At 44.9% G+C, this 13,411-nt stretch overlaps 1 protein-coding gene across 1 annotated transcript; it reads left to right on the top strand.

Annotated features, from left to right (window-relative positions):
- Nucleotides 1–1,394: 1,394 nt before the first annotated feature.
- Nucleotides 1,395–13,263, top strand: kif20a (kinesin family member 20A). The gene is made up of 19 exons (XM_066646677.1): nt 1,395–1,542; nt 3,456–3,644; nt 4,008–4,127; nt 4,350–4,469; nt 4,580–4,718; nt 5,360–5,535; nt 5,665–5,749; nt 6,064–6,276; nt 7,454–7,565; nt 7,717–7,791; nt 8,447–8,590; nt 8,736–8,904; nt 9,164–9,313; nt 9,590–9,729; nt 9,870–9,972; nt 10,063–10,330; nt 10,414–10,502; nt 11,247–11,384; nt 11,477–13,263. Exons 2-19 carry the CDS (start codon nt 3,462–3,464, stop codon nt 11,810–11,812), a joined length of 2,760 nt encoding a protein of 919 aa, XP_066502774.1. The 5' UTR covers nt 1,395–1,542; nt 3,456–3,461; the 3' UTR covers nt 11,813–13,263.
- Nucleotides 13,264–13,411: the final 148 nt, after the last annotated feature.

The raw sequence follows: 13,411 nt of genomic DNA, 5'->3' as shown, positions 1-13,411 counted from the left end.
TACAAAACAGTTGATGATTTGATCATTCTCAGCACTGCACTGTGTGTTAGTGTGTAGGGCAGGGGTCGGCAACCCGCGGCTCTTTGATCCCTCTGATGCGGCTCAGCTTTTGAAAATAATTACTTAGTATTCAATTAAAATTTATTTTATTTTAGTTCGTTCATTTTCAAAACGTAATTCTATGAAGATTATGGCGATCTTGTAACATTAAAATATTTTAATATTTAAAATATTTTTGTCGCTCTTAATACACGTCACAACTTCCAACGTGCGACACCCATGAGGAGAACGACTAATGACGACAGAACGTGGACGACTACTGTCGTGCAGACTGACCAATTAAATATTTACAGAGAAGGTTATCAACCAATAACGGTAGCTCTACAGTCAGACCGTCCAATCAGAAGATAATAGGATACTTCACCACGCCCCCTTCTCACTCAAGCGAACCAATCAGAGTAGGGGAGGGCGGGACTAGTTTGTGAACGAAACTTCTCGAAGTTCTATGTAAGCTCTAGAAAAACAAAATGCCGGACGTTTGTGAAATTCCGGCCGGACATTTTTTTAAGTCTAAAAAAGAGGACATGTCCGGGTAAAAGAGGACGTCTGGTCACCCTATTAGTGTGTTGTGTTAGTATGAGTGGATCAGATACAGTATTTGGTGCTGGAGTTTTTAAACACAGTGCCCACTCACAGACCACTGAATTAAACAGAATTATTGAGCAACAACGTTGTGACAGTTTTCTACGTTGAAATGTATCTCCTCAGAAAGATGTGAGAATGTAGTCTGACAACATTCTAGAAGAGTCTGAAAACTTACTGAATATATCATACAGCAAAGGTGGTCTGAACCACATTGACTAAATGAAACATGGTTTGAATGTTGCAATGCTGTCAGTAGGTAAAGTTTATACCAAATAACAATGCTACATAGACAACCTTGTAGCAATTTAGCAAGAGTATAGAAAAACTAATGACAATATTGTGGTTTTACAGGGAACTTATTAGTGCACCTTGCAGTGAGGGACAGTTCCGTGGGTCACAAGGTGCTGGACACAGGTTGCTGGCTGGACAATCGGTTGTAAATTCTCAGTCGCAGTGATACTAACGTTTTTTTACTAACTGCTGTGTCTGATCCACTGGTACCTGCACAACACACACTAACACACCACCACCATAGCAACACCCCTGTGAAGTTGTTAATGGCGTGTGTGTGTGTTTAAATATGTATTTATTTATTTATTTTTATACTTTTCATTTGAACTCATTCACTAACAGACCTTTCAGTCAAATTCAAAAAGAGCAGAGCACCAGTCTCGACCAATCAGCAGCCACGTTCCTGTCCTCTGATTGGCTGAGGAACGGAGCGCGATGTTTAAATGCGGTGAGGCGCTTAGGTGAGTCGGTTAGTGAGAAGCGGCCGTGTTATTAGGTTAGCATTTCTAGCATAACAGACGGAGTTAAACATTTAAATACAGAAGAGACGTTTACCGCCGACGACTGCGGACTTTTTTTTTCTTACCTGAGGAATAAAGGAACGCGGTAAGGATTAAAATAACTGACTTTAATATGTCGTCTTATTGCTGCGGAATTTCCCGTTCTACCTTAAATAGTGCAGCAGTTAGCTACGTTCTATTTAAGGTGGAAAGGCGAATTCGAAAAAAAAAAGCTAAATTCACCCTAATGTTACCTGCTTTGTATGTTTTATTACATTTGGACATATTTCAAATGTAAAAGTTTATAGCTTAGAAATGCTACTAACTCTAAGGTTAACTTTTATTGCGCTAACATATAATACATTTATTACAACGTTATATCATATTATCTCAAAAGTAAAAGTCAAAGCAAATATATGAACCTTAGCATTTCAATATGCGCTTTTCAAATAGGAAAGGGGAATACTTGTATCTTATTTAAAGCTTCTAACAAGAAAGTCAAAGTCTGAAGTCAGGACAGAGTCAGTATCCTACAACTCAACGATACAAGTGTAGAGCTAAAATTAATATTGTCTGTTAAAGTCCTGTTTACTTAGTGCTGCCTAACTGATGATCACGAATACAGCCTCCTGAGGGCTGCACCCCAGTGACAGTCTGGTACCTTTTTGTAGTAATGGTGTTATAACGTTATAATTGAAGAAGCAGAGAGCTCATTTATAACACCATACTTGGACATGCACTGTACTAATGCATGTGAGGTCATGAATAAACACAGCCATTAGACTCTGTGAAGTGTGAGATCATATTTATCCACCACTAAATTAGACTGGGGCATTACTGATGGACTAATAATTAAATAATAAAGTATAATAAAATGGACGGCACGGTGGCGCAGCAGGTAGTGTCGCATTCACACAACTCCAAGGGCTTGGAGGTTGTGGGTTCGAGTCCTGCTCCAGGTGGCTGTCTGTGAGGAGCTGGTGTGTTCTCTCTGTGTCTGCGTGGGTTTCCTCCTGGTGACTGTCTGTGAGGAGTGTGGTGTGTTCTCCCTGTGTCTGCGTGGGTTTCCTCCGGGTGACTGTCTGTGAGGAGTGTGGTGTGTTCTCCCTGTGTCTGCGTGGGTTTCCTCCGGGTGACTGTCTGTGAGGAGTGTGGTGTGTTCTCCCTGTGTCTGTGTGGGTTTCCTCCGGGTGACTGTCTGTGAGGAGTGTGGTGTGTTCTCCCTGTGTCTGCGTGGGTTTCCTCCGGGTGACTGTGAGGAGTGTGGTGTGTTCTCCCTGTGTCCATGTGGGTTTCCTCCGGGTGACTGTCTGTGAGGAGTGTGGTGTGTTCTCCCTGTGTCCACGTGGGTTTCCTCCGGGTGCTCCGGTTTCCTCCCACATTCCAAAAACACACGTTGGTAGGTGGATTGGTGACTCAATTGGTGTCCGTAGGTGTGAATGTGTGTCTGTGTTTCCCTGTGAAGGACTGGCGCTCCCTCCAGGGTGTATTCCCGCCTTGCGCCCAATGATTCCAGGTCTGGAACCACCGCGACCCTGAACTGGATAAGGGTTACAGATAATGAATGAATGAGTATAGTTAAATAATAACAACTGAGTTTTTTAGCCTAATATTATCACAAATTGTATTGCTATTAATATAGTGGTATTGTGGGGGGAAAAATTAACAAAAAAAATGTCTGACTGCTCTTTTAGTAAGCATTAATCAGGGGCGAGGAGCTGAGCACATTTTGCTGATTCTCAGCTCTGACACAATAACTAGGGGTGAGAATCAGGGGTGTTTGTGCAGGGCGTTTACCATACTGTGCAAATTCCCACCCTGTGATATATGTGCTTATTATTTGGGTACTTTTATTGTTGTAACTTTATTTATTTTATTTTTATTTTTTGCAGGGTCCTTGTGTTTTTCTTTAGCAAATAAGTATGTCCCTGCTGCTGTAACATCGCATCTTTCTTCAGGACCGTGAAAGATCTGTGTTTGTCATTTCATTAATGTTGTTGTTGCTGTTGTTTTTATCAGGGTGTGATGATGTCTGTGGCGGTGCCATCGCCAGGAGCTGTGCTCTCCGATGAGGAGGAGTGTGGGGCTGTTTTTGAGTCCACAGCAGCCGATATCGGCGGGCTCGCCGCCCCACGCCGTTTTGGGGCTCCTCTACAGGAGATCTCTGTGATTTCTCCTCCATTAGACCCTCAAACACCCGCAAAGGAGGTAGGCTTCAGTGTCCCTTTTGATCTATGGGCAGGGTGTACTGTCCTGAATGATTTCTTCCCAATCTAAAAAGCCCACATACAAGACTATTGTTTGGTTTCAGTGTGTAAGAGTGTTGTGCATTCAAAAATAGCTTTTGAAATGGTTTTCTCCTCAGCTTTTTAGGACACTATCTATATTTGTGTTCAGATTTTGAAGAATTGAAAACAGCCATTGTCACTTTCCTTGGATGTTCTAAGCAGCAGATCAGTTTAGTGCATCACAAAGAAGACAGAACCAATCACATTATCACATTCTCAAAATGCAAATGAGAGGATTACATTGCAGTTGGCACAACAGTAATTCTTCTCTCCTGGATTTTAGGTGGTACAGAAGAGTTTTGTTGAGCGAAGGGGGAGCAGAGATGAAGCCGTGGAGAAGTTGAAGGTGTTTCTAAGGGTTCGACCTCTTACCGAGACTGAGAAAGACAGAGGAGAAGAGCAGGTGCACTCAGTGTCTCAATTTTTTTTAATAGTACTGTAAATTTTTGAAGGTTAAGGCATGTTTGATTTTGACTTGTGTCCTAATGGCAGCATTCACAATTACAGCAAACCACTCTAAAATGCAATCAAATTCAACCAGCCAGAAGTGCACACAGCTTCAATACTGACGAGTCTGACGTGGACATACTTATGTTGTTAATATTCTGTGTGTCTTTTTGTGTAGGGCTGTGTGTACAAACAGAATGAAGAAACCCTTCTCCTAAGTGCTCCTAAGGACTCTCAAAACATGAAGAATGCAGAAAGAGGAATTGTCCAGAGCTCGCACAAGTTCAATTTCACTCAGGTAATCTAAACAACACTCGTCAACAATCACAGTCTCCATCCAACATGAAGAAACTGAAGTGTGAAGTGTACCAGTCCTAAACACTGACCCGAGCTCTTTGATATCTTCAGATTTTTGGACCCGAGACCTCACAGCAGGAGGTGTATGACCAAACAATGAGGGAAATGGTGCGGGACGTGCTCCGTGGAGAGAATCGTCTTCTCTATACATATGGCATAACCAACTCTGGAAAAACCTACACCGTACAGGGTGAGTGTCGTGTACAGCTTTACGTTGCCAGAGACTTTTAGTGTCCTTACGCTTGCTCCACACACGCATACATGAAGATCAAAATATCCACATTTGTGAGATACTAATAAACATTCATTCATTATCTGCAACCGCCAATCCAATTCAGGGTCGCGGTGGGTCCAGAGCCCACCTGGAACCACTGGGCGCAAGGTGGGAACACACCCCGGAGTGGGCGCCAGTCCTACACATGGCAACACACACACATTCACTCACACCCACGGACACACTGGAGTCGCCAATCCACCTACCAACATGTGTTTTTGGACTGTGGGAGGAAACCGGAGCACCCGGAGGAAACCCACGCAGACACAGGGAGAACACACCACACTCCTCAGACAGGGCTATGAATAAACGGTGAAAAATGAAAAGGTTTAATAGCCATAGTCTAAAGATGTTTTAACCTTAGTCTACTTGACAGTTTGGTTAATTTACTGATTTCTCCTTCTGATGCACCACAGCACCAGGTCACATTCAGGATACACACTTTTACGCTGCACAATACTTTAAAATAAAAATTTAAAACAAATGTTTCATATGGGCTCTTAAACACGAATGCCTAACTTACTCTGCATCAATGATTAAAAGTCGTTCTCTTTTAGGAACGACTGCCGAAGCAGGACTGCTGCCTCGAGCTCTGGTCTCTGTGTTCCACAAGATCGGAGAACGATTGTACCCCTCCGTGGACCTGAAGCCGATTCTCTGTCAGGAGGTACGCAGGCTGGACGCCAGCGAGGTTCAAGCTGAGGAGGCGAAGAGGGACGCCTTGCTGAAGGAGGTGAGGATGTGTTTTGGGACCTCTGCTTCGCTGATTTTTGATCAATTATAACTTTTAATGAGTGTTCATTTTTTATTAACTTACTACAAAGATTACTTATAACCACCTGTTGTTTGTGTGTGTTTTTAGGAGGAAACATCCAAGCTGCGAGGAGCTTCGAGTATTATTTCAGACAGTGGAATTGGTGGTCTCTCAGCCCTTACTCGACTCGAAGGTGAGAGTCCTGTGTATGGGGCATTCCACTCAGTTCTTTAACAATAATAAAAAGAAAAACATGAATAAAATAACATGAAAGGTAAAGGAGAAACATGTCTAAATGCCAGAAACACTTAGAAATTCATAAGAAATATAACATTTGTTCATTGTATCTTGAACTGCAGGTACTTTACGTAATAGTATATCAAATTTACTACAATAACATGGGAGTTAAGCAACGCCATGAACCTCATTTCTGCAGATAGACTCCAGGAGGAGTGTTGTTAACTCTTGAAAGCACAACCATTGTCTAATCTCCCCTGCCTTCCTTAGATTCGGATGCTGTTTGTCTGGATGTGGATCCTCTGTCCCTCAGCAGTGGAGATGGTCTTGAACAAGGCCTGCAGTACTCCATCTGGGTCTCATTCTACGAGATCTACAACGAGTTCCTATACGATCTTCTAGACACCCTGCCTTCTCTCCAGAGCCGTAAAAGAGCCACTTTGCGGCTGAGCGACGACAAATACGGAAATCCCTACGTTAAAGGTATGAGTGTGTTTCTACTGATAACATTTTCCAGGTGATAGCGATGATGATATCCTAGAAGCAGCTGACACAGGCATTTACAGGCTTCAAATAAAGCAGCAGCCTTGGTATACAAGCTGAGCTGAGCTCAGAGCTTTTACTGATGAAGCGTGCCATGATCAAAACATGAAGCTTTTTAGGTCTCTGTCTAAACTACAGAAGTGGGCAGTGCAGCAGGGCTCGTCTTGTTTGTAGCAGCTTTGCGTAGCACAAAAGCTTAAACGGTCAACATGCTGACTACTAAAGTGCTGCGGTTAAAGAAAATATAATCCTTCTTTTAATAAAAGAGGCAGGGTCTCAAGCTTCCCCAATGATTTTCGGGAACACTGCTGAACCCCCCCGTGTTTTGGAGACTGGGACAGACTTGGTGCTTGGTGTGAATGGGCCTTGACACAGAACAATGCCAAGAAACCACATCATTTTACACCTGACATCTAAAGACTTTTTGGATTGAAACCTTCAGCAGCATTTAGTGAATGTATCCTGTTTGAATTCATTCATTCATTCATTATCTGTAACCGCTTATCCAATTCAGGGTCACGGTGGGTCCAGAGCCTACCTGGAATCATTGGGCGCAAGGCGGGAATACACCCTGGAGGGGGCGCCAGTCCTTCACAAGGCAACACACACACACACTCACACCTACGGACACTTTTGAGTCGCCAATCAACCTACCAACGTGTGTTTTTTGGACTGTGGGAGGAAACCGGAGCACCCGGAGGAAACCCACGCAGAAACAGGGAGAACACACCACACTCCTCACAGACAGTCACCCGGAGCGGGAAACGAACCCACAACCTCCAGGCCCCTGGAGCTGTGTGACTGCGACACTACCTGCTGCGCCACCGTGCCGCCCCCTGTTTGATTTAATTGAACTAACTCCTCTCAAGCTCAGTTTCCCATACAACAATGGAGGTGTTAAGAAGATAAGATCTGGCTTGTTTTGAAATGATAGCTGATTCGTGTGTGTTTTTATCAAGGCCCATGTGACGTCCTAAAGTGGCTTCTGTTTAAACTCAACTGTGGTGTCTTTGCCTGTTTGAAATAACACAGGGCAGCTTAGCTTAGAACAGCTCTGCTGTAAGTCCAGTCCCAGTCCTGGTACTAATGCTGTTTCTGTGCTGACCTTTGGGAGCAGATCTGACATGGGTTCAGGTTCGGAGCGCTCAGGAAGCCTGGAGAGTTCTCAGAGTGGGACGCCGCAACCAAAGCTTCGCCAGCACTCACCTCAATCACAACTCCAGTCGCAGGTACAATTAACACGCCCATGATTTGTTATGAAAATGTAATATTCTGTCCAATATAAGTCTTTACTCTTTATTATGGGCTGAAGGAGTTAACCTGCACTTTAATTAAAATATTAAATACATGCATAAAAAAGAAATGTCTGTTTGCTTTCAGCCACAGTATCTTTACCATCCGGCTTCTACACATCGACCCGCAGGTTGAGCTCAAAAAGGGAACACGAATCAGCGAGTAAGTGTCATATTTATGTATTACATTAAAGGAACACTAGGTAAGATTTTAAGATTAAACCTGTAATAAGGAGAATAGAGCTTTTGTCATTGCTACTCCATGCTCAGCACTGCAGAAACTGCACTATGTAACTTTTGGAGGAGGGTAGGAAAGGAGGCTAATAAATCATTTCATATCCTATTACTCTGAATGACATCTTAAAGGAACAGTAACACTAGTACAACACTGTACTAAAATAAATAGGTTGTGGGAGGGATGGGGGTGGTTTCCTACACTCCTTTAAAAGTTACACAGTGCTGTTTCTGCAGCGCTGAGCCTGGAGTAGCACTAACAGAGGCCCTATTCTTCCTATAACTGCTCAGTGGAGCATCACAGTGATTTGGAAGCTGTAATTTTAAGCTAAAAATGTTACATAGTGTTTCTTTAAAGAGGAATTCCACCTATAATCAGAAGAAAATCCATCATAGTTCAGCATTTGAGATTTGGACAAAGGGCTCGAGAGACTGTAGAGAAACAAAACAAATCAGATTATTTTACAGTGATGGTGCGCGGTCTTTAACACTAATTTAATGCAGTGTACCCAGTGAATGGATATACGTTTACGTGTTCTCAACTTTGTCAGGCATAATTCATAACCATTTCTAATGTCCTGCAGGTTATCTGTGTGTGACCTGGCTGGTTCTGAGCGCTGTAAGGATCAGCAGAATGGAGACAGGATGAAGGAGGCGAACAACATCAACACATCACTCCTCACACTGGGACGCTGCATCAGCGCGCTCAGACACAACCAGAACAACAAGTCAGTACAGCGACGTTGTATACAATATTTAATCGCTGATGCACTAAATCTATTTAGTTTTCCACAATCATCTTGTTGTATTCATGGCTGGGATTATGTGGTCTCTTACATTGACGTCTCTGGTGCTCTTCCCTGTGTTCTGCAGATCCCGAGCTCCTCAGGTTGTGCCGTTCAGAGACAGTAAGCTGACCAGAGTGCTGCAGAGCTTCTTCTGCGGTCATGGACGCTCCTGTATGGTGGTGAACATTAACCCCTGTACCTCCACCTACGACGAAACCCTGCAGGCCCTCAAGTTCTCCGCCATTGCCACTCAGGTAATCTGCAGCTACGGGGATGTCAACTTTCCGAACAAATGGCTAGCAATTAAAAACATGAAGTGGTTCTTGAAGCATACGGACTAGCTTTAAACCGTGATGCCATTTCCTTTCTCGGAGGTTCTGTATTGTGTATTATATTTCTGTTCGTCTGAAAAACATCAGCAGTTCCTTCCAGTGCTTCTCCTTACTAGTTCAAAGTCTCCTGCATGTGTTTGCTCTCTCACGTGTGTGTGTGTGTGTGTTTGTTTATTCTCAGCTGGTTCACGGTCCAAGCACTAAGACGCGAGTGGCTTACATCCTCTCTCTGCTCCGAGAGCAGAACACACTCTCTGGGAACAGCATTCTGAATGAAGAAGATGAGGAGGAGAGTGACGAAGAAGGAGACCTCACCATGTTCGACCAAGAGGTCGGTCTGAACTAAAACTACCGTATGAGCCACACGTGAAATAATGTATTTAAGTTGTGACACAGAAAAAGAGTTTGAGTAACAGCCCGAAGTGGCAGCCACCAACACAATGAAAAGATGCACAGTGTAAATCATTCCGCACTTGCCGTGTGGAGAAGGGTTCAGACATAATTGTGTTAAGTTAGGGTCCAGTTCACGTTGTAAACCTGATGGCACGTGTGAGGTCGGGTCAGGCTGGGTCCGCAGGTTTCTGAGTTGGTGCTGTGTGCTTATCAGGAGCTGCTGAAGGCGGTGGAAGTGTTAAAGAGTGAAGTGTTGCGTCAGCGCCAGGAGAAGGAAGATCTGGAGGCCCAAGTCAGAGAGCAGGTCTGTTCCGAGATGATGGAGATCATCAACCGCATGCAGGACGATTTCAGGTACAGTTTGGTTAAACATGCAATCATTAAACCTATAGCCAAATCTGAATGGTGGGGTTCATGTGATCAGTAACATGAACTAACGATGTGTCAGGGTTGTTACACTGTTGTTTATGTTGTACACGATTACTCCTCTGCAGCGAGACTTTGGAAAATGAAAGAGAGCTGATGGAGGAGAGATATGAAAACAAGATCAACAACCTGAAAGGCAGCTTAAGGAAGTACTACAGTGCAGAACTGAAGGTGAACACTCTTACTTAGCTTCAGCCTTCACCGCTTTTGTGTTGTCTACTGTCCCCTGTACCCACCTTGTGTGTTGGTTCCTCTTTGTAGGAGAGAGACGATCAGATCCGAGAACTCAGTGAAGCTTTGACTGAGAACGAGAAAGAAGCGAGTTCAGCTCCTACATTTCCTACTCGGATCTCGGACAATCTGAGAAGGTCCAAACGGCTGGCTTCGTTCACACAGGGCCACAACGCGGGGCACGCAAACGCCGAGCTGGAGCAGTGCAAAGCTGAGCTTGAACAATGTAAAACGGAGCTGGAGCAGAGTAAAGCTGAACTGGACCTCAAACAGACGGAACTGAGGCTCAAAACTCTGGGTAAGACGGGACCGTGTGGGGGAGGTTGCTTTGACTTATTTTCAAGGGGGAAGTTGACGAAGCATGTTTCCGTCTCTCCTCAGAGTTAAAACGGTTCCAGGATCAGGTCCCCTTCACTAACGGCAGCACTCTGACCAACACAGCAGAGCGCAAACTCTTAGAGGGACAGAAGGTTAGTGTGTGTTTCATTCATTCATTGTCTGTAGCCCTTATCCAGTTCAGGGTCGCGGTGGGTCCAGAGCCTACCTGGAATCATTGGGCGCAAGGCGGGAATACACCCTGGAGGGGGCGCCAGTCCTTCACAGGGCAACACACACACTCACACCTACGGACACTTTTGAGTCACAAATCCACCTACCAACGTGTGTTTTTGTGGGAGGAAACCCACACGGACACGGGGAGAACACACCACACTCCTCACAGACAGTCACCCAGAGGAAACCCACGCAGATACAGGGTGAACACACCACACTCCTCACAGACAGTCACCCGGAGGAAGCCCACGCAGACACAGGGAGAACACACCACACTCCTCACAGACAGTCACCCAGAGGAAACCCACGCAGACACAGGGAGAACACACCACACTCCTCACAGACAGTCACCCGGAGGAAACCCACACGGACACAGAGAGAACACACCACACTCCTCACAGACAGTCACCCAGAGGAAACCCACGCAGATACAGGGTGAACACACCACACTCCTCACAGACAGTCACCCGGAGGAAGCCCACGCAGACACAGGGAGAACACACCACACTCCTCACAGACAGTCACCCAGAGGAAACCCACGCAGACACAGGGAGAACACACCACACTCCTCACAGACAGTCACCCGGAGGAAACCCACGCAGACACAGGGAGAACACACCACACTCCTCACAGTCACCTGGAGGTGTGTTTTTTTTTCGTAGAACCTCAGACAGCTGAGGTCAGATCTGCACGTACTGGGAGCGAAGCTGCAGTCTGGAGAAAGAGCCTGCTGCAGAAACACAGATGGAGAAAAGCTCCGCACGGCCCTCAGCGCTGCAGACTTCACCCTTGGGAAGCAGGTACAACGCACAAGGACCTTCACACGCCCGAGCACAAGTGAAAATGTCAAAGCTTCTCATCTCTGACCTCTCCTGTCCCTCTGTCTTCTCAGGTCCAGATGTTGGTGGAGCTGCAAACCAGTCTGCAGCTGGTCAAAGCCGAACTGCGGCACAAAGACGAGAGTTTGTTTCAGCTGCAGCTCCAGCGGCCCCCCGCGGCCCCCACCCCGAGCTCCTGTAAGCGCCGAGGCTGCGGAGAGAACCAACCCCCGCCACAGAAACGCCAGCTACTGCGCTCGCTATTCACCCCCTCTCGCACCCCGTCCAAAACCATCACCCCTTCTAAAACGACCACCATCACAGCCACCACCCCTTACGCCAGTGTGCTGCGCTCCCGCCAGCCCTCTCCTCCCCCCAGCCCCGCCTTCACCCGCAGGGGCAGGTTTTAAACAGACAATCCAGCACTGATCTGGGTAACGGTGGATAAAGATAAGGGCTGTCATGTTTATATACACTAATACCAAATACAATATTGGACTTTTCTTTTTGTTGAGGTTCACTGAAAGATTATTCCCATGAATCAGAGATTAAGATGGAAACAAATGTCTTGAGTCTTTTGTTGTGAAATGGTTGGAGATTTCTTTACAGTGGTGGGGAATGGAACCAGACATCCTCGTGTCTACAACACGAATGCATTACTTTATTCCCTCTCCACAACCCCCTACTGAAGCCCCCCAGTTTAAAGAGCTTCGTATGAAATGAAGGTGGTGGAGATTAGGGAAAAAATCTCAACACAATAAGTTTTCTTTTGCCTCAGAGTTCTGCTTTAATGGGTTTAATTTTTTATGCTTTATGCTAATACCTCACAACCATGGTCTGATAACAGCAGTACGTTGAGGACCATTTCATATCATAACTTTCCGTGGGGAGATTTTAGAGACGGACGTCTGGTTTCATTCACTACCGCCGTCAACAGTTCAGACTCACATCAAACCTCTTTGAATCCCATTGTTTATATCTTTAACTTTTATTATTATATGGAAAACTCCGGCCAGTGGATTTCCTCTTTAAGCTCCTTTCTATAAATGTTCTTTTTAAAAAGCACAAAGTTTGAATTGTGCACCTATGCTTTACCTTTCCCCTTCGCTGCTGAGCTCATTCCTGTTTTCACTGTTTGTTTGTGAAATGTAAAATATAACTGCATGGTCGGCGCTGATGTTTGCACTGAAAGTGTGTGTGTTGCACGTGTGGTTCACGTCTCACCATTCACACAATGACTCCACAATAACAAAACTCTAATCTCAGTTCGATAGGAAGTAGTGGTACAGTATCTCCACCCACTACGTAGACAGGCTTCACCCAGATTCATAACATGCATCACAGTAAAGGAAACACTGAATGGGAGGCTTCTCTCTGATAGGCTGCATCTAGATACATAAGCCCCGCCCACTTCAAAAACATTGTGTGACCAATCATTGGATTAAGACTGTAATTCTTTAGTTTCACGTTTGCTGAGCAGCTCTAAGGGAGCGAACGTTACGTTCCTCATACACACACTGTAATAAACTCGGTACTGAGGGAGAAACTTCAGATTTACATTTTTGCTGAAACACTGTTTTGTTTAAATCTTGGGAGTTCGCTGAACAGTGGACAGAAATACACTGCCACCAAAAATCCAATGTAAAATAAAATATTTCATATACATTTAAGGCATGACTAAATGTGTTTTTTCTCACTCAACACAGGAACCAAACCATCTGTCTTTGTCTGTTAGCGCTTTTCCACCAACAAGGTGTCAGACCAGTCGGTTCTATCAACGTAAACTGGTTTGTGAACTGTGACATCATCAGTGGGCGTGTCGAGGGTTAATAACTCAAGAAAGAGCTTGAGCTGTAAATACAGAGTTAGTGGAGCTGGACTGGGTAAACTCATGTTTCATATAAACAATTAATAGGAAATAAAAAGGAACATGCTCCCTTCGTCTGTGTGTATTGGAAAGAACCAAGGTTCCAGGAATCAGGAACGGAACCGATTTGAGAACCTTGAGT

This window comes from Hoplias malabaricus, chromosome 15 (assembly GCF_029633855.1).
Source record: "Hoplias malabaricus isolate fHopMal1 chromosome 15, fHopMal1.hap1, whole genome shotgun sequence".
NCBI lineage: Eukaryota > Metazoa > Chordata > Actinopteri > Characiformes > Erythrinidae > Hoplias > Hoplias malabaricus.
Note: the sequence above shows the minus strand (reverse complement) of the source record. Positions and strands in the feature narration are given on the sequence as shown.

Bases quoted from the DNA above. Each gene is read 5' to 3' on its own strand.
- kif20a (XM_066646677.1), top strand. From the start codon at position 3,462: ATGATGTCTGTGGCGGTGCCATCGCCAGGAGCTGTGCTCTCCGATGAG. The intron at 9,314-9,589 runs GTCGGTCTGAAC...TGTGCTTATCAG, and splicing joins TCACCATGTTCGACCAAGAG to GAGCTGCTGAAGGCGGTGGA. The intron at 9,730-9,869 runs GTACAGTTTGGT...ACTCCTCTGCAG, and splicing joins CGCATGCAGGACGATTTCAG to CGAGACTTTGGAAAATGAAA.